Genomic DNA, 27,132 nt, shown 5'->3' with positions numbered 1-27,132 from the left:
GGGCACCCAACTCTAGGAACTGCATAGAAACCTAGGATAGTACAGCTGTAGGTGATATCATAACTGAAGTGGTAGTACACACAATCATGGATAGCACAAGCTTCCAAGAGCTGCACAGCCACTAAGAACAGCAACAACCACCAGTAACCACAACGTCGACATGCATACTACCAAACTCAAGGAGCATTATGGTTTTCAATGCTATCATGGTCTTTACTGACACAGTGGCTGCTCTCTCCTGTTAATGTCTCTAATGAATTCTTAGCATCTGTTTCTATCATGGCTCCCTCGCTCACCCTCTCTTTCTGGCACTGTCTTCACTTTAATCGCACTTTCTTTACATTAATCATGTGGTCTTTACATCCATCAAACAACCTCCATGCCCATCAAAGAGTTGGGTAAGATTAGGGCTACAAGTAACATCTTTGTCTACCCTCCCATCAAATGGCTTCTATGACCTCCACTTGTCCTGCATCATGAGAATGATGTGTGAAAGTTGCCTTTATTATTACCTTCATCCATCCCATTAAGGGCCTGGTCCAGGTACTTCTGACCATAGCGGTTACGATGCTCCTTCCACATGGAGCCATTCTCACTGCGTAAAACCACAAGCTCCCGATCACCACGTCCATGGGAAGCAAAGTGCGGGATCTCAACAATTACAGGACTGCAGTAAAAGAGACACCATGAGAAAATTTAAATAAAAAAACATGATAAAAAGCAGACAAGGAAATGGGGAGAACTTGAGATAAGGGTAACATAGCGATGGCAATAAATAATATGATATTATAGACTTTGGGCCAGATGTAGGTAATTCTATTTTACCGACTCATAAATACCGAGTTTTACCGATTCGGTATTTATGAATCGGTAAAATAGAATGTGGGAGATGTAGGTAAAATCGGTATTTGAAATACCGATTCTGTATTTTACCGATACTGTATTTTACCGAATCAGTAAATTTACCGAATCGGTAAAATTGGCCCCCTACATCACAAATACCCATTTACCGGTCGGTAACGGCCGAAATTGGCCGTTACCGGTCGGTAAATGGCCTCCTACATCTGGCCCTATATGGATAAAGAAGAATGGTTATAAAGGGAACATGCAAAATAAGAGCATATCTCTCTCTACATATATTAGTCATGTGACCAAGGCTCCTTTGGAGTCGAAACATGTCATCCTAATAAACATCAGAAGGAACTTTGTGGTCCATGCTTTCCTTGGAGCGATCCAGAGTTTTTGGCGGCAAGTCAAAAAAATTTTTTTTTAAATTATATATATACATACACAGGCTTCAAGGATACGCACGCTCTCAGGAATCACAAAACCAACGGAATAGTGGTTCCTTTGGTCTTGTGATTCCTGAGAGCGTGCGTATTCTTGCAGCCTGTGTACGCATTGTGATTGCCGGTTATCTCCGCCGGTGTGCACGCCAACCTCCACGGGTCCTCAGAAGTCTGGAAGGAGAAAGGGGACACACGGACACACACACGGACACACACACGGACACACACACACACACACACACACACACACACACACACACACACACACACACACACACACACACACACACACACACACACACACACACACACACACACACACACACACACACACACACACACACACACACACACACACACACACACACACACACACACACACACACACACACACACACACGCGCGCGCGCACACACACACACACACACACACACACACACACACACACACACACACACACACACAAGGGAGGGGCCTTTCAAGGAACAAGGTGATGCGGGGACATGGCAAATGGACAAAATGGTGGAATCTAAATGTGAGAATAAGGACATATGTAAAGGGTATAGTGAAAAAAGGGAATATAGTAATAAAGGAATTTGGCAACAAGCGAATATGGTGCTTGCGAAAATTGCAACACAGGACCTTGTGGGGAAGTGAACACAGCCATAGAGGAAAATGCTAATAAGGGAGTATAACAATAAAAATAATAACAACAGGGGCAACAGGACATTAAGAGACCTCGGTAATAAGGGAATCTGTCTCTAGTGAAATGAGGTCGCTGGTGAATATTTTCAGGAGAGAATATGAGGGTAATGACCACAAGAAAAACTGATGCGTAAACATGCCGATATGAGAATATGATGATTGGGACAGTTATGGAACAAGAATGATGGAAATGCTAATGGAAGAACACACAACGATGGATAGGTTCATCAACAGAAAACATACCAAAATATTTGTTTTTGTTAGTGTGTGGGTTTATAAAAAACCTTTACAAATGAACCACAAGTGATAATTACAAGTCTATTAGCTCCAAAGAAGTGAAATAATATGAGCAGCATTCCAATTGTTCATATGAGTAAAGGCAAATATTGTAGCCAGCCATCAATTGTTTTGTTCCCTTAGGGACTTCAAGGCACTGAAAGTGGATTTTTGACTGGTAGAGCATATGTTCTGTGTATGACTGGTAGAGCATGTATTCTATGTAGATAAGATGTTGAAGTCATTGATTGAATGGTCCTTCTGCCTCTTTCTGAATCCTGGTTGTTTGAACGTTAATAATGTAATCCAAATATAGGTGCAGGTGATCAGCAGCACAAATCATAAATGTGGTTTGTTAACACAGTGACCTGAGTATTCTGAATATCCCAGATTTGTTAAGAATAATGAAGCACAGCAATATGAAAGTATGGTGACAGAGGAGGGTTATATGTAGATAAAAGCGTGATAGAATACTGCATTAAGAGAATTTGGTAGTAGAAGTTGATGAGGGGACTTGGGCTAGCTAAAAGGCAATATGGCAATGAGAGAAAATCAGAATGATGGAACATGTGTAAGGTAATGAGGGAACACAGCATACAAGCATCACCAATGCAGATATAACTACTGGCGCCAGTACAAGGCACAAATTGGCCGATCCCACCTACATCAATAGTGCATTCCACACCATCATTATCAGTGCCATCTGCACTAGTCTGGTCTCCATTGCCATACTTACCTGAGGAACTGAGCTCCAGCTGGGCCTAGTGCAATGATCCTACTTGCCAGTCCCTCTTCCTCTGCTAGTGGTGGTGGAGTGGTTAACTTCTGAGGTTTGACCAGACGACACGTAATGCGAGTGGGTGCGGCACATGTTCGTGGTGGGATAATCACACGCAGTCCATTATGGCGACTACCACGCATAGAACCACCTCGGGCATCAACCATGAAACTCACCAAGAACCTGACAAAAAGAAAGGAAAATTCTCAAAGATTTTATATCATAAACATTAGTAAGACTGCTACACAAAACTCCCTCACTCAATAACACCTCAACAGGATCATTAAAAGGATAGAGTAGGCGCCAACTGATCTGCCAAAAATATCAGGCTATGCATTCTTGCCTACAGTCTTCATATGGCTTCTCCCAAAGTTATAGTTCTACAATGTAGAAAGGAAACAGTGGAAGAAGGAAAATTCTCAGTGGCTAAACACAAAGGGCATGTTCACTGTAAAAGTTGTGCAATGCAGCACAACAACCAAAGTTGCTGCGCATCATTGCTTGAGGGAGAGAGTAGGATACCACCATATCAAGATATGACATAGCAGCTCACTTTTCACGCACTGGCACAAAATGATGGTGCATTGCGCCACACACACACCTTTTCCCTGAGGTACAAAGGTATTGGTACCAACATAGGTTCTGTACCAGAAAGGCACTCTTTCAGCACAAAATACTATGCTCAGACATACTTTCAAACGTGTCCTACTTGGTATGTGTGCTGTATAGTGCAGCACACTTACAAAGTTTGAAATGTTTGGAAAATAAAGAACTTTTCTCCAACTGTGACTCTCCCTCTAAGAGGCCTATTTTTTGGTGGAAGCCCTCTCTACAAATGTTATTAGTTGGGGCTTAGGATCAAAACACCATAGGTTGTACCATGCGCGACCTGATGCAACTTTTTCTTCTTTTTCACAGAGATGACCGACAACGATCGGACGATCCTTCTCTCCGCCCTCAGGTACTTTCTTGACAACCCATCGGGTTGCGAGTATGAGCTGCTTATACTGGGGAAGTTGTTGGTTTTTTAAAACACTGGGTTTTGTTTTTGTTAGTTAATTCTTAGATTGAAGGGTTTGGTAGGCCAACTACGGTGGCCTTTAATTGGCTGTTTCCTTGAGGGGACAAGCGAGTTACTCCCCCCCTTTGTAAGTTTAAGCTCTTGCTTGACAGTCCAGCCCTTACTCTAGTACTGCACTTGAGGCTGCACAGCCCGCCCCCATTTTTGATTTTTTTTAACTTTGCCTGCTTTAGGTCATTTGTATGCAATTCCGTTCTTTCTACTGTAGAGCCTACGCGCCCATGTGACTATAATCACCCCGCCGTGAGTCTCTTTCACGGTAATTCTTGTCCTTTTTGCGTAGTCCTTGTAAATCATTTTTCTGTGTTCAGACCAATATGTCCCTTTTTGTTTATGTCCTAGATGCCCCCCCTCCTCCTCATCACCCCTTTGTCCTGAGGAAGACCCCCATTAAGTTTTCTCAGCCACCTAAGAGACCGTGGGGTAAAAACATTCCAAACTGGCCAGCTTGCGCTTCAGCACAATATATTCACGAAGGCTTTCAAGCATGGTTATGTGAACTCATGACATTCGTTGCATCTACTGTGGCTCAAAGAGAAGCCGCGTATCGATTCCGTTTGATGAGGATCACGAGACCAGCACTGTATATTCTTTCCTGATACTTATCCAGCTGCACTTTAAATTCCCAGTACACGGAGGAGGAGCTACGGCGGCGACCAAGATGGCCGCTTAGGAGCTTGGCTCCGCCGACCCCTCTCGCTTGCCCCGCTATCCTGCCAACTATCCTGAGCCCCGAACAGACCCTACGGTGAGGGAATAGTAGCGACGCCCGCGGGGGGTCGAACGAGCTGCCTCGAGCAAAGATTGCGGCCTACCTCCACTGCAGACCGGGGCCTCGCGTGGAGCTGTGGCTGCCCTCCAGTGCAACAACATCGGCTGCCGGGGACTGAGTGGGGTCGGCCCGTCCGCGAGACGTGTTGCAGTTGGTTTGAGGGGAGCGGCGGGCCCCCACTGAGGAGACAGGTTACCTGGATGGTGGCGAGGGGGGGCGTGGACATGAGGCTGACCCCACTAAGATTTGCTTGCTATACTGCCGGTGGGTGCCCAGCTAGATCGTGACTTGGGGGCTACCCGGTGAGCGCTGAGATGGCGCTGATTGATTGCGGGCACATATGAATGGAGGCTGCTTCTATCTACGGGGGACTGGTCAGATTCGCTCCCCGCTAGCCGCCTTGGATAATGCACCTGAGTGAACAGGACGCTGCCTGACGCGGCAGCCTGGCCCGGAAACACCGACTGGAGGCATTGCTTTGAGGGCGCAGATCGCGAGGCCCAATGCGGGAAGAAATGAGGCTGAGGGTGGTGAGGAGCGCACTGGTGTGGCAACTGAGCTGATCTCCTTGGCTGGTTTCCTTAGTGATAATCGCGGCTGTGGTGCCATTTCTGTTGGAGACCCCTGTTCCCGCCCGGGGTGAGCTGCGTCTGCGCTCTCGGACACGCGGTTGTGGAGAGCTGTGAGGTGCCAGATAAAGAATTGCCCAGAAGATATGAGCGACGGCCGGCTGTTTTGTGGGGTCTGACTGGGTGGTGAGCAGGGTGTGACACCCCTATTGTTGTACGTCCCTTGCCAGCGGAGAGGAAACTGAGGCGGAGGGGTGCCCCTGAATAACAACACAATCCTCTGGGTGCTATAAAATTTAAGGGAAGTGACCCTGGGTGTTGACTGGATTCGGCCGGGTGAAGTGTACGTGCTGCATCTGGAAACGGCCCTCTATGTGTTTGACATTCTGAATAGGGGGTGTACCGCGACCTCACCGATAGTGTTTAAGAAGACGTGCACACTATCAGAAAGCAATATGGCGCCAAGAGCAGACTTGGATAAATCCCAACCCAGGGTCTCTAGAGGTTCCAGAAATATCCAGTCTAATAAATTAGACCGCTACACTTTACCTAAAGGGTCCCCGTTCGATCCAAAGGAGGGCCCCACGGGGGGACGGAGGAAGCTCCTACTGATAGCCAGCCGACGCTGGCGGATCTCATGGCGGCCATCACCGGGGTTCAGACTTCCCTGGGCCAGAAAATGGAGGTTCTAGACAACAAGCTTGATACCGTCACAATTGAAATGGGGTTAATCAGAGCAGACCTCACAAAGGCGAGTGAGAAAGTCAAATCGCTGTAAGTTAAAACAGCTAGCCTCATAGACGATGTGAACTTGTTGCAGCAAGAGGTGCGAGATCTTAAGGCCTCGAGGGTTCTCACCGATCGCAAGCTCGATGATTATGAATGGAGGGCACGGCGCAGTAACATTCGTATACTGGGGGGGCAGAGAATTCAGAAGGGCAAACTCCGGATCTATTTGTGGAAAATCTTATTCTCAACCACTTGAAACCTAAGGGTCTGAGTAACTACTTCACGGTCGGGCGCGCCCACAGAATTCCGGGAGGTAGACCTAGGCCAGGGGCCCCTCCCCGTCCTATGATTGCCAGAGTGCTGAATTTTCAGGACAGGGATGTGATCCTTCAGACGGTATGGACCGGACCTCCACTAAAATTCGAAAACGCGACTCTCTCTTTGTTCCCAGATTTTACTCAAGCAGTGCAAAAACAAAGACAAAGCTTCATGGCGGTAAAGAGGAAACTGAGGGACAAGGGTATAAAATATGCCATGATGTTTCCGGCCCGCCTCAGAGTGGAACTTAACGGGAGGGCTTGGTTCTTTGATAAACTGGAGGTGGTGGCCGATTAGACAATACTCACATGCCTGGTACAGACAGTCAAGATTGAGAAGAAACAGAGGAACAATGAACATGTTCATATCGACACAATTGTCTTAAATCGCCGTTAGCTGTTGCGGGGCTGAAATGGGGTTTGCAAATATTCCCCTGTTTAGCTCTGTTTTGTATAATGTCTGAGAATGAAACCGTGCAGGGGTGGCGAGTGGGGGGGGGGGGGGGGGGGGGGAGAAGTGGGTGGCCGGTCTTCCTGTTGGCCCTCCTCTGTTTTCTACTTTTAGTTAACGTTAGATTAGATTAAGGGCGACAGACACACTGTTAGTTGGGGATTAGTGTTATATACATGCAGGGGTGCAGGGTGGAGGGTCTAGTTTTGTGAGTTGGATAGGGGTTTCGGTTTGTTTTTTGTTTATTTTCCTTTTTCTTGCATCAGGGGACAGTGTCCTAATTTTATGTTGGTGGTGTGGGGTAGATGTCGAGTGCTAACCAGGGATCCGGGGTGAAAGTGTTGAGCTGGAATGTTAATGGGCTGGGGACAAGATCAAACATGGGATGGTGAATCAGATAGTTAGGAGATACTCCCCGGAGGGGGTGTTGTTGCAGGAGACGCACCTGGCTGTAAATCGATGTATGGCTCTGCACAGAGGGGGATATAAATTAGTTGCGCATGCTGGGTTTACGTCTGGTTCTAGGGGGGTTGGTATACTGCTTAAAAACTCTTGCCCGTTCGAGTTGCAGGCCACATGGTCAGACCAAAGGGGCAGATATGTTGGTATATCAGGACAATTAGGGGGTAGGACAGCTACCTTTTTGTCTGTATATGTACTTTAACGCCGTGTTGGATGGTGGAATTGATAGATTCCCTCCACGTGCACAGGTAACAACACTGAGGTGGCTCCCTGACTTTCTTGAATCAGTGGGACTGGTGGATTGCTGGAGACTGCATAACCCAACTCGGAAATGCTTCACCCATGTTTCAGCCGCACACAATAGCATGTCTAGATTAGACTACATTTTGGTTACGGCGGCCATGGCACACACAATTAGAGAGGTAGGACACTTGGGGAGGGGCATTTCCGACCACTCCCCGGTGTGGCTGCAACTTGAGATGGGACAGCTGCAGTGGGTAGAGTCGCACCGATCAATGCCTGGCATTTGAGGGACCCTGCCACAAAAGAGGAGGTGCACTAGATATCTGAACATTATTTTCAGGACAACTTAGGTACGGTGTACTAAGCACAGTCCCTTTGGGAGGGATACAAGGTAGTATTGCGGGGAGCGGTTCACTCTTTGATTGTGGGGAAAAAAAAGAGGCACCAGGCCGAGGTGGTCAAAGTGGAGGCAGAAGTGGTGGATTTGGAGTAAAAGGTGGCAGAGGTGGCGACTCAAGAAGACATGCATCTGTTAAAATTGAAACAAGATGAATATAAGGGCCTCTCTAGAGAACAAGCAATTGCACAAAACAATGATGTGCAAAGCCGAATATATGAACATGGCGATAAGGCCGGTAAATTAATCGCTTGGCTCGAGCGTGGGGAGTGTGCCTCTCGTCTGGTACCGGAGTTGAAGGGGTCGGGACCTGATAAGATCACAGATCCACAGCCGGTGGCAGATACCTTTTCTGAATATTATAAGAAGGTGTATACACCTGCAAATAGCTTTACAGAGACAAAGAATGGAGAGATGATTAAAGATATAGCCATGCCTAGCCTGTCAGAAGAAAATAAGGCATACTTGGACTCACCCATTACAGATGACGAAGTTGCACAAGCAATTAGAGATACCAAGTCCGGGAAGGCGACAGGTCCTAATGGACTGTCTATAGAACTGTATAAACTGAATGCTAATAAAATCGCTCTCCATATACGTGCCATGTTCCTAGAGAGTAGAGACCTGGCGCAATTGCCATATGATCAACGGGTGGCGAATATTGTCGTTATCCATAAACCGGGCAGGGTTAAGACGTCCCCTTCCTCGTATCAGCCTATTTCGCTTCTCAATGCGGAACCCAAGATACTGGCGAAGTTACTTGCCACCAGATTGGTCAAGGTCATCACTACTCTCATACACCCCGATCAGTCTGGCTTCATGACGCGTCGGAATACGGCCCTGAATCTGCGTAGACTTCATGGAATATTGGGAGGTTCTTCGAAGATATTAGAACCATCGGTCTTGGTGTCCCTAGATGCCACCATGGCATTTGATCGAGTTGAGTGGGCTTATCTCTTTGCCGTTCTGATTAAGTTGGGACTTGGCCCTGATTTCATTGGATGGGTTAGATTGTTGTATGCCGCTCCGCTTGCCAGAGAGATTGTAAATAACTGCAAATCAGCCGACTTTGTTCTTGGAAGGGGCACGAGGCAGGGATGTCCGCTGTCTTCACTTCTTTTTGCGTTAGCACTGGAGCTACTGGCGGCATGGGTCCGGTGGGACCGGTAAATATGCAAGCTGCGGTGGACGTCGGACTTGGAGGATAAAATCTCGCTTTACGCAGATGATATTTTGTTATATTTAACAAAACCCAGAGTGTCCTTGAGTAATTTCCTAGATGTTCTGGCGATTTTTGGCAGATATTCTGGGTTGGCAATAAATTGGACGAAATCTGTGTTATTTGTCATATCCAGTGACCGCCTGTCGTCCCACAGGCATGCCCTATTAGGATAGAGCAGGTGGGATTTAAGTACCTAGGGATATATATAACGCTGGATCCAAAAGTGAGATATGCCAATAATCTAATACCTCCCCTGAGTCGGCTTAGAAGGGACGTGGAAAGATGGAGGGCCCTCCCCTTGTCATTACTTGGTAGGGCGGTTCTGTTTAAAATGATGGCTCTGCCCCGGTTTTTGTATATACTTCAAAACTCCATGGACCCTGTGCCTGCGACTTATTTTCGGGAGATTGAAGCGCTCCAGCGGCAGCTTCTTTGGGACGGCAGAGCTCGTATAGCCTTTGTCAAACCCACTCTTCCTTGGTATGATGGTGGAATCGGGCTGCCAGACTTTAAAATATATTATTGGGCCGCTCATCTTGCGGCAGTAAATCATGTGATCTACGGCTCGCCTGGAGACCCTGGCTTCGCCATGGCTCGAGGACTCGCCCCGGGTGGAGACATAGTCAGAGCTCTATATGCCAGAACGGGGAGATTTGCTCTGTCAGGTCCGACGGCGCATGTGGTACACGTCTGGCACGCGGCCACCAGGGGTTTGGGATGGGAAGGAAAATTAACTATGGCTAGTCCCCTGTTTAACTCGGAGAGGCTTGGGAGCCTGTGGCGTACCAAGGGGTTTGACAAATGGGACCTCATTGGTATCAGTCAGATTAAGGATGTGTGGGGGAGGGGCTGTGTGCAGACCTTCGAATCACTCCAACAGCAGTATAGGTTGCATACCAATGAACACTTTCGATACCGCCAGATTAGACACGCCCTGCTCGCTCATGTGCCGTCGGGTACAAAGCTCCTGGACGCCTCCCCCTTTGAGGACCGAGTACTTGATGGACACCTCCCTGAAAAAAACATCTCAATGATCTACAAGAAGCTAATTAATAATATGGAAAACCCGCTGGGTAGTATCAAAGATGCGTGAGGTGCAGATGGGTTGGAACTTGACGATGAGGATTGGACAGAGGCGGTCTCTTCCTGAAGAGTAGTGGCTATCCAGATGAGGCTCATTTTGGTGCAACTTAAAATCCTACACAGATCATACGTCACAAGGCCAAGGCTGGTTAAGATGGGAATAGCGACTAGTAGGGATTGCAGGAGGGGGTGTGGTGAAGTGGGCACGTTCATACACAGTTTATGGCATTGTGACGAGATACAAACCTACTGGATGAAGGTGCATGATATTATGGGAGAAGCACTGGGGATGGAGCTTCGACCGGAAGCCCGTAGATGTATTTTAAATGTGTGGGAGCCCACTGATTTAAATGGCTATAAGAAACAATGGGTGACGTTGGCGTGCATGGTGGCGAAACGTAACATTGCTCAGCTGTGGGGAGCCAGCCAACCACCGCAGTCCGCCAAGTGGGTTCAGGATCTGGACTGGTGCATGTTTCGGGAGAAGGCGGTATATGTGACTAGGGGATGTCCTGAGAAATGGAGGAAGATCTGGGGGGCCTGGAATAGTCACCGGGGCGGAATATGTGTGCCCCCAAAGATACTGAGAGATGAAGCAACGCCGGATTCCCCGTGATCCCAATTACTATATATACTGTAATGATTATTTGTATGATCGACAGTAATGCTCTCACCATATTATCAAGATTTGCTCACCTGATGTTTTATTTGATTATGTTCCTTTTTGTTTAATAAAAAGATATTTTTAAAAAAATATTCCCAGCAAACTCCCTCCCTCTCTATCCCTTCCACCTTCACCCTTTTGGGGCACAAATGCTATCAGAACAAGTGATACAATCAGTATGAATAGTGTATCTGCGGGTTCATTGTGATTAAATAACAGTGGACCAACATCTATTGTTTTTTGCTTATGTTTCCATATTTTGCTTAACTTGTTTCTTGTTTGAATAAATGCGTACTGGGACCACTCTCTCACTGTACCTCAAAGTAATGCAAAGCAGCAACACTTTGAGTTATTTTTTGGCATCTTCCCAGCGCAAATAAAGTTTTGCTCTGGAAAGTAAACAAATCAACATTTTGCACTGGTTTGTATTCAGGGGGGCTTAGCTGCTATGGCGGAGGAGCATCGCCCCACCGCAGAAACGCAGCAGGCAGAAGAAAAATAAAGCAGCAGGGGCGAGTGGTGGTAGGCACTGAAAGTACACATGGATATCTCTAGGCTGTTCCATGAAGATATATGTGTTTAGGGCATAGGCTGGAGTGTCAGACTGGTCCGCTCCGCCCAATCCCAGCACTGCTCTCACGCTGGAAGCAATAGAATGAGAGCATGAGAGCAGCGTTGGAATTGCGTGGGGAGTCTGGGAGCCTGTCCTCCTGGGTATTGGAGTGCAGGGAGCGGATGAGCAGCAAGGCGCAGCGCAAGAGCAGAAGAAAGGTAGGTGTATTTCCCCCCCGCGCTGCCCCCCTAAGTCAGATTGGCAGAAGCCGCCTCTGTTTGCATCACTTTTGGTCACTTGGCACAGGCGCAAAGTGTTCCTAAATCTGACATATAGGGGGTCCATTAGGATGGCGGGCGGATTGCCCCCGCCAGGCTGGCGGTAGCCACCGCCAGCCTGCGGGGGCAATCCGCCCGCCATCCTTCCCTGTATTCCCCCCGCCATATTACGATGGCGGAAGGGGACCGCAGCGGTGGGAAACACCGCCCGCCTGTTTTCCGCCCCGGTCGCCTTGCGGCCGGGGCGGAAAAGGGATAACATGGTGGCGGTGTCCATCAGACACTGCCAGCCATATTATATGCCGCCACGGAAAGGCAGGCGGACTTCACTCTGGGGGCCCCCTGCGGGCCCCCAGAGTGAAGCACATTAGGGGGGTGCACACGGGGGGGTACCTATGGTACCCCCCTGCATTTGCATAATGAAAGCGGCAGGCACCGCACGGTGCCTGCCGCTTTCATTATGCAAATGTTGCAATGCATTTTCAGCATTGTGGAGCACCGCCCGCCACAATGCTGAAAATACAGGATGTGCCTGCCACTGTGGTGGGCACATCCTAATGGCACCCCCGGGACCCCCGCCCTTAAGGCGGGCGGTCCTGTTTTCCGATAGGGTGGCGGGCGGGCAGAGCCCGCCCGCCATCCTAATGTGCCCCTTAGTTTGGAATCCTTTACCACACAATTTCTGAAGGGCAAAAAAACATCACAGCCTGCCCCAAATGATGAATCTTTAAGCAGGGAGTAAATGCGTTTGCTGACCCCTCATGGCCTGAACCAAAGTGAGGAACTGTATATTCATTTATAAGGGACAATGTTTGTGAAAGCCTGATTCAAAAGAAGTTTAAAAGACTGTAGCCCCCTTTAATTAGTTTTAGTGACTTAAACGGAAAAAAAGTTGTAACCCTTTTTTTAGGATCCAAATAGGAACTAAGAACAATAGTTACTTACCTGTAATCTGTGGTTCTCCAGTATTGGTGTCTTTCATAGATTCACATGCCTGAATCATTCCCCGTCGTTGGAGTGGGAGTCCCACGGTACATAAAAAAGTAATAGTATGCTAAAATATATATAGCAAATACCAATTATACCAAACCAGGAAGTAAAGTAGCCCCAGCTACAGTAGAAAAAACTTCCACATTAGTGACTATCCCTGTCATTTTGTATAGCCCAAACTGCAGCCAATCAGGCGACAGCACCCACTAGAAGGTTCTCCCCAGAGGCTCAGGCTGTCAGATTTTCTCGCACGGAGTGATAGTAAACCAATGTATCCTAAGAGCCTCTGAAGGGGAGGTGGGCGGGTGCATGTGAATCTATGAAAGACACCAATACTGGAGAACCACAGATTACAGGTAAGTAACTATTGTTCTTCTCCAGTATTAGGGGTGTCTTTCATAGATTCACATGCCTGAATCAGAGTAGATAGCAGTAAATATCCTTGCTAGGCAGACGCCATAGTAACCCAGCTTGTCAAACTGTGCACATTATCATGAAATATATAAAATGCATTAACATAGCCCGAAGCATGATAAAATGCATCTAGTGAAGAATGTTCACACTGAAAACGGTATCAGAAGCGTCTGACTGCAGGAAAAAAGGAGGTGGGAACAGAGGCTCACCTTAGTTGAAAAGATTACATAGAACTGCTTGACACATGGAAACATCGGTCTCACGGGCTGCAACCAACAGTAGTGATTGGTGAAAGCATGCCTGCTAACCTAGGTTGCCGCCCTGCCGATGTGCTGGAGAAGAACTCCAGCAAACAGAGCAGTTGAGGAAGACATTGCCCTGGTAGAGTGCGCTCTAGGGGCTGCTAGCAAAGCTGTCCAACTTGTGCATGGCAAAAAATCGATCGGAGCAAAGATCCATAATGCAACCGTTCGCCAAGATCCTGTTGGGTTTTAACTAATCGTACCCTAGTTAATAATTAATTGATCGGATCTGCGAAACCGAACTATCCCTTGTAAATAGAACGTTTGAAACCTCTCCTACTATCAAGTGTATGTAAAACCCCTTTGTTGATAGTGGTGGAGGAAAAGATGCCTTTAAATTTACCGGCTCGATCCGAAAGAAATTCCGGAGGCACTGTAAGTATGAATTTCGGAGTAACTCGAACCACCACAGAGTTATAGTGAACTGTATGAAAAGGCTAAAGAATCGATAAGACCTGAACCTAACTGACTCTAATAGAGGAAAGTCAAAGCCAATAAAAAAGAAAATGACACCTTTCTAAGTCATCTTAGATCATCACTGAGGATAGGTTCAAAGGATAGCACATGAACTGCGCTATTACCACATTGAGATGTCTCGATGGTAATGTACGAACTGGCGTAGAAAAAACATTCTGAAAATTCCTTTGAAGGATTGATTTATATTTTTTGAAGAATAAAAAGATGTGGTCCCATCTCGTCGGCATCTGGAGCTGCTGCCAGTAAAAAACTAGTAGAGTTGCATGAGGCAATCCTAGTAAAAGGATGAAGTACAGCCGAACAATATCAGATACCGCAAAAAACATTTCCATTTGAGACCTTGTCCCTGTTATGGCTAACACTTCCTTGCAAACCGCAGGGATGTTTAGATGGGCGAACCAAAGGTAATCAGGGGCTAGGCCGCTGACCTCAAAGATGGCTGTTCCGGGTGATAAACCTGGCCGCTCTGGAAGAAAAATAGATCCGGAGGTGGACACGACCGAATTGATTCGCACTCCGACTGGAAAAAAGAGAAACTCAGTAAACCAGTCTTGGCGAAGGCATCAGGGGTAAAGAGGAATCCTCGACACCACTCTATCTTGCTCTTCCGCAGAACTTTGAGACCCAAAGGTATCGGTGGAAAATGGAAGCAGATTGAGATCAGTTGGACGACAAACGCATTTCCCTGTAAATCCTTGTGGGGATGCCAACTTGAAAAGAACCAGTATGTGCTGTTCCTCTTGGTCGCGAAAAGACCAGATCTGGATGCACCCCTCTGCCGAAATTTGAATCCACCGTCCTTAGAAGAAAACTCACTCGAGAGCGGAAATTGTCGTCCTGCTGAGAGTGCCTGCCAGACTGTTTCTTGTACCAGGAACATGCAATCGCCAGAAAGTTGAGTGTGCGTTGTATCGCTCCTGCCCATAGATCACAGGCTTCCTGAGGCAACAAAGCTGATCTAGCCCTTTGTGTTTAGTGACATAGTGCATACCAGTTGTATTGTCTATGCGCCACAGTACAGTTGTCTCCTTGAAATTATTGCGCAACAAAATTGGAGGGCAAGGAATATGGCTCTTCGCTCAGCAGAATGATGTACCAAGCCCCTTATATGAGGGCTCCATTTCCCGTAGACCTTCAGTCCCTAAAAGAGTGCTCCCCGAGGGATGCGTCTATGGTGATTGGGCAATTTAATACTTTTTGAAGGAAAAAACACACCTTGTGTACAAATTTCTGTCTTGGATTCACCCAAGAAAAAACCTCTCGCATCGAGGAGTGATTGTAATGAGATATTCAGATGAATCAGAGACCTGAAACCACTGCTTATGCAGTTGCTTTAGCAGCTTTATCCTGTGCAGAAGGACACCAACAGGATGCAGGTGGAGGTCATGGCCAGTTGAAATTTCAGATGAATCAGAGACCTGAAACCACTGCTTATGCCGTTGCTTTAGCAGCTTTATCCTGTGCAGAAGGACACCAACAGGATGCAGGTGGAGGTCATGGCCAGTTGAAATTTCGAGAATCTAATGAAATAGGCTGTAATGTACGTAAAAGAAACAGCAAGAAAGAGCTGCAGGGTTCTCATTCGCAAGAGACAAAACACCCGTGCTGGATTTGCATTGATTGTTGTTCCTAGAAAATCCTGTGTCGTAACTAGGAATAATTAGGACTTGACATGGTATATTGATAAAAACCAGGCATTGAAACAGTGACTGCAAAGTCTGGATGTACTGGATTGCTTATTAAGAAGAGTGATCCTTCTTAAATAAACTTGTCTCAGAAATGATGAATGCGTATGTATTGCAGACACAGATAGGCTGCCAGAATCTAGATAAGAATCACGTGGAGTGGACCGAGAGTCCTAAAAAGATAGGCCTGTTATAGAAAATGATTATAACTTAGAGGAAAGAGCAGCCACGTCCCGTGCTGAGGAAGGATTGGCACCTGAACCTTGACACTCTGGAGGTCGAGTGCACTTGTCAGGTCCTCTGGCAGTAACATTTGAAAAACCTTTTTGAGATACAACATTTGAACATTTTTTGCGCAGAGATGACAAAAATCCGGCGCTACATTTCTGACCAGCTAGTTGATGAGGAACTGAGAGGAAAAAACCTAACTCCTTATTAGATTCAGAACCACTCCGACGGTCCCTGATGTATCCATAAGTCAATTTGTGAATGACTCACGTAGATGAGGTGAATGCGGTCACTATGAAGGCGTAGCAGAAAAGAAATAGCCAAATTCTAGAGCATGCCGTTTGGGCATCACAATTAGAATTCCCCACAGATAAATGGCATCGGTGACCAAATAAAATCCCAGAGATATTCCACCCTTATCCCACTTGGAATGGACTAAGGATGGGCTCTAAAGTAAGTCGTAGTTTCCTGGAAAAACGACTTCCTGTATACGATTTAGAGTCGAATAATACAGTTGTATACCAGATACTGGGTGGAACTTCTTGGAATAAAATGTGAAAACTGTCCTCGGGCACCACGAAAGGGTTGATCCCCGTACTGTAGAGAACCGAAGGCGCGGTATTGTCTGGCCAATATGATGGCCCAGAAGTAACATCTATAAAAAGGTACGGCCATTATCTCAGTTTGAACTTGTGGGCGAGGAACCAAGGGTTGTTCCAACCCTAACTTCCCAACACAATACTGCAAAACTTGGAGATGCAATGTGCACTGCACGGTGCTTTGTTGATGATGATCTCCTTCCATTCTTTTTGTTAAAAATTCTAGAAGCGTCAGTTTAGGGGTATTCATGGATACGCACATTCTGTGCCCCTATGTCAAAATTGATGGTGTCCAGAGAGCTAAAAGATTGCCAGAGAGCCACCAGCGCCGATCTTTGGCTTAAGCAGAGCTCAAAATCTCTGCCAATCTAAAATTAAAAGAGAAAAAACTTTCCGCCTCTATCCTGGTGATAAGGGCTTGACGAAAGCGCGTCACCGTTCCTTACATGAGAAGGGTAAATCCGTCAAAATCCGCCGGAGGATAGAATAATAAAGATTCATGCAAGAGCTCGTCAAAGGACAGGACATGGCATCCCAAAGAAACCAAGGCTAAGAGTCTGGCTAAGTCTTAAGCCATTCCAAGAAAATATGGCGTCGAGTAAAAAGACATCACTCCATCCGGAGGATCTTGCTGAAAGGAGGCTACGAATAATAAGTAGGCTAAAGGAACACAGTACATAAACCCAACTGAATCAAGCGTCGACGAACCTAACCATGGACTGGGTACAGCATCAGAGAGGTCAACCAAAAACGTGACCCTCAGTGTCCGCATAGGAAAACTGTTGCAGACTTAAACTACTATGGATGTGACCGCTGACGCTGTCAGTCTACAAACCCTCCGTAGACGTACTACTTGTTGTCCACGAAACTGATCCTTAACTTGGCCAACATTCAACAATAAAACTCACCATCACTGAGGATGTTTGATGAACAGAGTACTTTGTCGACTTAGAATGTCGTCGACGAGCCTGCTATTGACTAAGCTGAACTGTCGTCAATGGGCCAACTGTTTACGGACCTAAAGCCTGCGGGCCAACTGCCGATGTGCCCACTGTTAATGGCCCCAACTGCCTGTTGACAGCCAAGAGATGCTGGGTGCCAATGGCCAACTGCCGATGGACCACATGTCAGAAGGGCCACTGTCAGCGGCCCACTGGTATTGAGCCAACCGCCGCCAAAGCTTTCAGTTGACAATTTCAGCTGAATAGGCTCTCGAACGTCGACGAGACCCTTCACCGTCGACGAGGCACCTCACCGTCGACGAGACTCTTCACCGTCAACGAGGCACCTCACCGTCGACGAGGCATCTCACCGTCGACGAGGCTCCTCACCGTCGACGATTGCTCTTCACCATCGACGAATGCTCTTCAGCGTCGACGAGGGACACCCTGCACCGTCAACGAGGCCCGTAGTCGACGGAGCTCCCTCGTCGTCGACGAGGCTCGTCGTCGACGAAGCCCCCCTCGCCGTCAACGATGCTTCCCGTCGACGATGCCACCATCACGGTCGACGAGGCTTGTCGTCGACGAGGCTAAACTCGTCGTCGACGAGGCTCACCATCGACGAGGCAAAATTGCACTCGGTTATGAGGCTGTTTGTCGACGAAGCTCTTTGTCGGTTGCGCAGCTCCCTGCGACTTACAACCAGTGCATAAGAGGGCACTGTCAACAGGATCCTGTAGCCCTGTGACACCATAGAGCACCAGTGACGGCAGAGATTGTCGTCGTAGAATACAAAGAGCGTCTTGTCAACCAGCTGGCACGTTCTCAGAAGAAAAGTGCGCAGAACGAGTCTAAACCCCTGAGAGTAAATCTCGTGGGCGTAGATGTGGGAGGCAGACTCAGAGTAGGTCAAAGACCCTTTACTTTTGAAGCAACCTCAGCTGGTGAAGTAAAGCCAAAAACATCACTGCAACATAAAGGCGCCATATAAATAAAGAAAATCCTCCCACATCAGAAGGGGGGGTAGCCAAATCACAAGAACATCCCCTTCTCATCCTACCATGTCAGCAACAGGCAGAGAAAATGATCCATATATTTGTGAAGATACCCGGAAACGGTCTCAGCTTTCCACAAGTGACACAGGGTCAACAAATAGACTTCATGTAAGAAGACATCACAAAATTTAATATATATATATGAAGTAAATGAAGAAACTGAGCAGAGCTCAGGGAGACTCCCTTCACACGACGTGCGGTAAAAAATCTGACAGCCTGAGCCTCTGGGGAGAACCTTCTAGTGGGTGCTGTCGCCTGATTGGCTGCAGTTTGGGCTATACAAAATGACAGGGATAGTCACTAATGTGGAAGTTTTTTCTACTGTAGCTGGGGCTACTTTACTTCCTGGTTTGGTATAATTGGTATTTGCTATATATATTTTAGCATACTATTACTTTTTTATGTACCGTGGGACTCCCACTCCGACGACGGGGAATGATTCAGGCATGTGAATCTATGAAAGACACCCCTAATACTGGAGAATTTGTTATTCACACTTTACACATGTATAACAAAAAACAAAATGAAAGTAATGAAAATGATGGGATAAGAATGTAATGATTATTAATTAGCCATGATCTGCAATTCCACTGGATGAAGGAAATTTTGACAGGTCATGTGTCTTATATATCCACTAGAGTACGGTATTTTTTGGACTGATAATATACTTTGATAAAATAATTTGTTGCGAATAAGTGCGAAAGCAGAAAGTTATGCAATGTATAGAAAATCATAAATATGAAATGATAAGGTGTGACTCAATAACATCTACAACATGTGAATATTGTAAATATTTAAGGTAATAATGCAATCTACAACTACCATAATGCCCTCCTAAACAAAACAAGTAATGATGTTGAGAAAGGTTTAAAATTGCGTTGAAGGAAGGGGGTGTTACCGTGAGCAAGGTCTCAGTTGAGACCGAAACGTTGGTGGTTTGTTTGGTTGCTAAAAGAAAAAGTTTGTTTAAATAAATATCTACACAACAGAACGAAGGAAAACGGAGTGCGACCTAATTGGAAAATTAATAGTAACCGGGCTTGGTTACAAGGTCACGCACCACTCATAGAAGCACCATGCCAGCAAAGAAGCCGATGGTTCAAGTATGTATATATATATATATATATATATATATATATATATATGTGTGTGCGTGTGTGTGTGTGGATTTATAAGTATATCTACATCAATGTATATATATATATATATATATATATATATATATATATATATATATATATGAAACAACAGAATTCTAGTAAGTTCAATAGAATCCAGACGAGCCCGTAATCCTTTTTTCTAGATGTTTATTTCGTCACAGCAAGCAAACGAGGATAACGCGTTTCGAACAACCCTGGTATATATATAGGGTTCACAATATCTATACGAGCCTGTGTGCAAAATCACTTACCCAGTATGTATGGGACTGGCCACAGGGCTGATGTTGTCTGAAGTCTCTGTAGCTGGACTGCTGGGTATCAGCGAATCGTCATCAAACTCTTTGGAAAGCTGGCAAGGAAATGTAACAATCAATTCTGATAATAATACTTCACAGATAACGTACTGCGAGATATATATACGATTCTGTACGATATGATATTCAAATATGGAAGTTATTGAAAAACATTAAGTAGTGCCTTAGAGTGTGATAATCAAAGGTTGTACTGTGTGATAAGGACAAAATGTGAGGAGTTATCAGGCAGGAAGTGATGAATTAAGACCTATTTAATGAAAGTAGATACGGTTTGCAACTAGGAAAGTGCTTCAAGAAAATCCAGTCTGCTGTGGATTAAATTTCTCGCTAGGATGGCCCACAGTTGGAACAAAGCTAGACACAGGGGCACAGGGAGATAAAATAGTTTGCCAAGATCTACGCAATTTAATGGGTTAGTTGGATTCCAGTTCAGCAGGTTCTGAGGACTGTAACTTAGCCACTATACTATATCAATGCCATCTATGGAACTGAGCTTACTGCAAGTGAATCTTCCCATGCAGATGAGTGCACAGAGGCAAATCTTTCAGTGGAAGCAGCGGATAGCCACATATTTGTATATTTTCGACATTTAATGCACCTGTATTGTCTGGTAAACTTAGTATTCTTTTCCAGTGTTTACATTTATAATGCCAGCACTTTTTTCTGGGCATTTTCTGGAAGAAGAAATACATCTCACCTCCAATCCAACACTCTATATAAAAAAGTCAAATAGAGATGTTAATACGCAAACAACTTTTTTATGTAGATTAAATCAAATAATGTCTTTATTTATACATTCATGATCAATATTTTAGAACATAGTAACCTATACACGATCAATATACATTCTGAGAAACTAATAGCCTGAAAAACAAAACATTTACAGTTCTGCAAGGGAACATCATGTACTCAGAGGACATAGATAATTGCATGTCATAAATTGTGTGAATAACCATACTATAAACTGCACGAGGCAATGCCTTACACAGACCTGTAAATGTTTTTCAGGCTATTGGTTTCTCCGAATGTATAATGATTGACTCTTTATCAGGCATTATATCTGGGGAAAATGTATTATCCTTGGATTCATGTTGGCTCTATGTCATTAAGGCATGGTACGAGATAGTTTTAATGAGTCATTGTATGATATGCTAGATATGAGTGGTATGTACGAAGTCTGTGAGTGTGACGAGTTTTAGTTTGTAAGGGTGAGACGGTTGTATTTTGGTAAGGTATTATGAATAAGTTACTATGTTCTAATATATTGATTATAATCATGAATGTAAAAATAAAGACAAACATTTGATTTACTCTACATAAATAGGGGTTTTTATTAACATCTGTATTTGACTCTTTATATAGAGCATTGGATTGGAGGTGGGTTGTTTTTCTTCTAATACTTTTAATCCCTGTCCCGCTCCTATATCTGTTGTTACTTTGCGAAACACTTTGTGTTGCTTGTTGTTCCTTCACTGTAATGTACATTTGATTGTTGCCTGTACACGCTTCTAGAAGAGATATCTCAACCTACTGCAAAAAAGAAAGAAAGGGTTTCTGCAGCATCGAACATTGTCCCATTTGTCAGCTGGAGACTTGATCATGCAATTACTTCACCTGCTTCAACCCTACTACTTACTGAACCTGAGTTTAATACTCACACGGTGGAGTAATGAAAGTTCAAGGCGTGATTATAGCACAATGGGTGTATGATAAAGGCATATGTGTTTACCTGGTCCTGCTCCCCTGGTTTGATGACGACAGTCTCTGGGGTGACACAAGGGATTCTGGGAATGGCTGGTGAATCCACCCTGCTGATAAATCAATAGAGACAATCAGAACCAAAGAGTAAACTTTATTAAAAGATCCGGTAAGTTATCAGCACTAAACACAATGCAGGATTGGATCAGCATGAAACAAGACCAGGGGGTGGTTCAGCAATAAACAAAACCAGGATGTGAGAAAGCAGCAAACAGGAATAACAAAACCAGGAAGTGGATCAGCACCAAACAAGACTTGGAAGTGGATCAGCACCAAACAGAACAAAGAAATGGGTCTGCAGCAAACAAGATCCTGTAGTGAAATTGCACCAACTAAGAATGGGAAGTGAATCAGCATTAAAACATTGTGGAAGTGCTCAGCCCTCAACAACACCATTGAGTGAATAAACGCCACACAAGACTGAGAAATGGATCAACAGCAAACAAAACTACAAAGTGGATCAGCACCAAACAAGATCAAGAAGTCAGTCTCCACAAAACAATCCTGATATGGTTTAGCAACAAACAAGATCAAAAAGTGGATCAACAACAAACAATCAAACTGATGAATCACTCAGGACAGGCGTGGAGCTACTTATAATAACATAATTGAATTTGCTCAAAATAACACCAGCAAGCAGACAAGCATCAAACACAAGATAACCAATTGAACTCCACAAAAGGAAGAATAGACCAGTATCACAAAAGACAGAACAAGACCAGCACCACACAAAACAAAACTGTAACAGTAACAGACAAGCAAAATCCAGGACAGCTCTACACCAGGCAGATCTAGTGGGGCACTACATCCGACAGACCCAGACAGCACCACGCAAGACAAAATCAGTCCAGCAGCAAAAAAGGCAGACCCTAACCAACACCACAGTATTGATGTAGTACTGAGGATAAGATTACAGAGGGCTAGTGCTGCACAAGATACAACTGAATCAACAGTGAGTGTGAGAGAAGTGGATTAATATCAAGCATGCCTCTAAAATAGGAGGCTATACAGATCCAAAAATCAGACCTCTACTATCTCACATGAGAGTCTGGGAGTTGTGTGGTTAATATAAACCCTGACGTTTTCTGAACTGCACTTGCATAGTACAGGAGCTCTATATATTTTCAGAACTAAAATACCACCAAAAGGTAAGGTTTGGAGCTCGTCCCACTCACACAGCACCAACGATTTATGCAAGTAATTTTAAATGCCTTTAGAAACCTACAGCTTATGGGGTTGGGGTCAAGATTTTAAATATTTCCCATGCTTTACGGTTTAAGTTTCTGGGCTGATAAAATTAATTAATTAAGTGATTATATGGGGGGAATGAGAGATTATCGGGGGGATTTAGGAATGGTGAAACATGTACCTGACTAACAAGATTGGTTCTATCTTACAGTACTGGGGGACACAAGTCTTGAAATGGCTAAATCGGCATATAACCAACAAGGTGAGCTCTGTCAGAATGGCCATGAAAAGTAATTCGATCAAATGGACACCTTAGCCCCTGTTCCTTGGTTATTGAACGGACACACAGGTGACAAGGTTAAACCTGTTAGAGATGCCACAAAGTCATACAAGGGTCAGCTGACTCATAGCCAATAAAGTTAGCTTTATCAGAGAACCCATGGCACCCCACTGCTTGGGATGTTTGGACATGCATATATGGACAAGCAGGGTTGTATCAGACAGCTCCTGACATCTCTACTCTTGAAATAGTAGCTTAACCATGACGTGGACAGTCCTACCAGTCCTCCCATTGGAATTCTCTGTAACAGCTCTTGGAGCCTTTAGTTTTGGAGGGATGGCTCTAAATGATAGCACGTAGTACCAGGGAGGCCCAGAATGACAGGACTAGAACATGTATATCAGGGGTATGCTCAAGCAGACCAACCCAGTATTGGTGACCTACTATAAATCCAATAGCAGGCAGAAATGTCTGCATTTTTGGCTCAGGTGACTAGACTATGATAGGCAGGAGTATATCTAGCAAACTGACCCTGGTCTTGTAACGCATGGCAGAGGTTGAAAGGAAAATTGGTTGCCCTAGCAGATAGCAGATAAAGACCAAGGGGCATATTACCAACGATTAGCGATATTTATCGCTAACGATGCTTAGCAACGAATTTTTTAACGCTAAGCATCGCCGGAAATTATCGCAGAGATAACTTGCTATTAGCAAGGTTTATCTCAGAAGTGATAAAAATCCTTGCGCTAACTGCCAAATCAGAGATTTTCGCTGAAAAACCAATGATAATCTCTCGAAGTTTGGCGTTAGCTTGATAATAGGGGCTCACAAACTTAGCCATGATATCCACCTTCCATAGGATATCATGGCTAAGTCAGGAAAATACCAGGTGTAAAAACCGCGGTTAGCGCTGCTTTTTTTATCACTAACAGGGTTAGCGAACTCCTTGATAATAGGAGAAATGTCGCTTAACAACATTTCTCCTATTATTTTTCTCTGGTACGCCCCCTTTGCATCTCATTAGAGATGCAAGGGGAAGCGTAGAGAAAAAGGGTGCTAACATGCGAATTGGCGTGTTAGCACCCTGTTGCTGATAGGGAGATAATTTTATCTCCGCTTTCTTGGCTTTTAAAGCCAAGAAAGCGGAGATAAATCCCTTGATAATATGCCCCCTAGATCTTGGGATAGAAGCACTGCTGTTTTTTCAACTGAAGTTGCTCTCACTGACCGCCCCATATCTCAGATGGGCTTGGGATGGATGTACAAACATATGTTAAGGTGGGATTGCAGTGTCTGAAAGGCATTGATTTCCATGGTTGCAAGCTGGCTGGCCAAACACATGCCTGGGATAGCTGTACCACATAACCAATGGGACTACAGGCCTGAGGGCGATCAGCCTAGCGCATAGCTGGTAGGGATGGCTCTAGCACACAACCAATGAAACCCTAGGTCTCAGGGTGCTGGGCCTGGCATGTAGTGGGCATAGGATGGCTCTACAAGATACAGCACTGAGGATCTCTACTCCCCAGCATTTCTTACGCTTGGTCCAGTTTAGGCATAAACTCCAGAATCTCCTTCTCTTCGTCCTGGTCCATGGAATCCTGATGCTCATGTCGAGGGCCCATTAAATCCTCCCCTGAAACCGAGAAAGGGACGAATGAGAGAAGAGAAGGAAAGAAGGATCGGCGCATTCACAAAGGAGCAGACGCCATCTCCCATGTAGTTCCCACCCTACTATGGGATGAGGTCTGGTCCAAAAAGAACCAAGGACGGTCTAATGCAGAGCGCAGTGACCAGAATACACCTGAGTCTCCCACCTGCCCCACAGCTGGTCTATGAAAATGTTCCACACTAGCAGCAAACTACACCCATCTATGTCAAACACCATCAAATGAAGGGGCCTGCCTCCCAAATCTGGAATTTCCCATGTTATTCAGGAGTCTGATCTGCTAGAGAGACACATTGCACTGTAGAGACTCTTAATATAACCTGACACAAGTTGCAGACAGTTGTGATCTTTGAGGGGAAATTTACATTTTGACCTAAAATCTAAACTCTCTGGTGCTAGGAAAGAAGGCTAATAATTTTTCACCTCCTAGTTGCATCATGTGGAGGAGGAAGCTATAACAGTACCCACATATGGGGGAGAAAAGTGCCAATAGTCAAGGCCTTAGGCAGCCACCCCAATCACAGCAGGCATTTTCCATGACCAACCTATGCTCCCATTTTATTGTGTCACAATGAAGTGGAACAGAACCTCTTGAGTCTGAGAAGAGTTGAACACAGATTTGTGCTCTCACTAACCCTCCCACTCACCATGGGACTGAACTTGTTTTATAAACATCATCACTGGCTTTGTCTGGCAGCCTGTGTCTCACTGTTCCTTGACTGCTGGTACCTGGATGCTCTGTGATCGCAAGTAAGTATCTACTATGTGATTACTTCTGTCTGCTATTCAACTGCCTGAGTCAGGCTGGTTTATAATTTCCTGAGTCTGATACATCTATGTTATCAGTCTGGCTGCTTTGAGATTGCCGGCACATCAACTGACTTTGTTGGTTTGCTCTGTTATTACAATTGATTGCGTCTAGCTTGTGTGTGAATGCCAACTTCTGGTAGCCATGTTAGCGTCCATACTTGGCTTCTATGTGAATGTTTGTGCTGGTCTGCTCTAGGATTACCTTTGTTCTTGATCTACAATTGCCAGTGTATAACTGTGCTGTGAGTGCTTATGGTTATTTACTTTTTTCTTATCTGTATTCCCTAGGCACACACTGTATGAAGACCCAAACCCTCTAAGAATGGAAGGGACCAGGGGTCCCAAGAAGCATCTACAGAGCACAAAGTCTGAAATATCAGAGCAGGAGTCTTGGCAATACCCTGAGCAGTGAGAGGGCCCAGGTACCCAGAAGTGGTAATGGCATTCAGATCCTTTGAAGCTACAGTTATGTGGTCCAAAACCTCACGAGCTTGGATTCTTAAGTCAATGGGTCATCTCTGAGAACACTGAAGGGGCGCAAGTTACCAGTAGGAGCAAAAAGACCCAGATTACCAGGAACAGTGAGGAGACACAGGATCCCAGCAGCACCAAGAGAGTAGCATAGGATCCTCAAGACCAACTAGCGAGCTGAGATACAGTAAGGGGGTTCTGGTTCCCAATTCAGTAAGGGAGACCAGCTTCCCAAATATTCTGAGGGGGTTAAATCCATAGGAGGGGAATGTTGCAGTTCAAGACCTGCTACAATTTCCTATAACGCTCCCAGATCTATTGTTCTTGGATCACCAAGAACAATAGAGAACTGATCATGCAATTCAAAGTTAAACAGAGACAAAGACACAAGGGCACAAGGACGAACAAACAGACAGGCAAACAAACAGAAAGGATCTTCAGAAACTACATGGTAGCATGACCCCCAGGACTGCTGCCCTTTGCACTATGCTGGGACAGCAGCGCCTACAGGGAAGCAATGGCAGGTCAAGGACAATGGGTTAGCGGAGCTGGGCTGCCTAGCACAGCACATGGAGTTAGGAAATGACACTACAGTCAAGGAAGCAAATGTGGAGTTCATACCAGTGAGAGGGACATGAACCGTGCCTGGAAAACAAGCAAAGTCAGGTTTAACATTCTGGGCAGTGCAGGCAAACAGTTTTCTAGGTGAAAACAATAAGAAATTGGATTATGTTGCTAGCACTGGAAGAACCATTTTGTTAAGAAAGCTGGTGTGGATTGTGGACCTTTTGATTTCAACCTTGGAAGGGCATCTAAGGTAGTAACTGTTTACTGGTGGAAAATCGCCCTTGGCTTGCCATAGCATTTGGAGAACTGTAGCGGGTGCTCTTTTGGTTAGTTGAAAACCACAGTGTTCCTTGGT

General features: G+C 45.4%; 1 protein-coding gene across 3 annotated transcripts in view; it reads right to left on the bottom strand.

Annotated features, from left to right (window-relative positions):
• Positions 1–27,132, bottom strand: part of ANK1 (ankyrin 1) — a 1,318,767-nt gene that overhangs the window by 498,108 nt on the left and 793,527 nt on the right. For all 3 annotated transcript variants that reach the window (XM_078666235.1, XM_078666236.1, XM_078666234.1), the window contains 6 exons: positions 26,832–26,855; positions 24,800–24,896; positions 21,764–21,845; positions 19,972–20,069; positions 3,007–3,231; positions 513–667 (listed from right to left, as the gene is read on the bottom strand). In XM_078666235.1, the coding sequence (XP_078522361.1) occupies positions 513–667; positions 3,007–3,231; positions 19,972–20,069; positions 21,764–21,845; positions 24,800–24,896; positions 26,832–26,855 (681 nt within the window). The remainder of the gene's footprint in view (positions 1–512; positions 668–3,006; positions 3,232–19,971; positions 20,070–21,763; positions 21,846–24,799; positions 24,897–26,831; positions 26,856–27,132) is intronic.

This window comes from Lissotriton helveticus, chromosome 11 (genome assembly GCF_964261635.1).
Source record: "Lissotriton helveticus chromosome 11, aLisHel1.1, whole genome shotgun sequence".
Lineage (NCBI taxonomy): Eukaryota > Metazoa > Chordata > Amphibia > Caudata > Salamandridae > Lissotriton > Lissotriton helveticus.
This window is presented reverse-complemented; position numbering and strand designations above follow the sequence as displayed.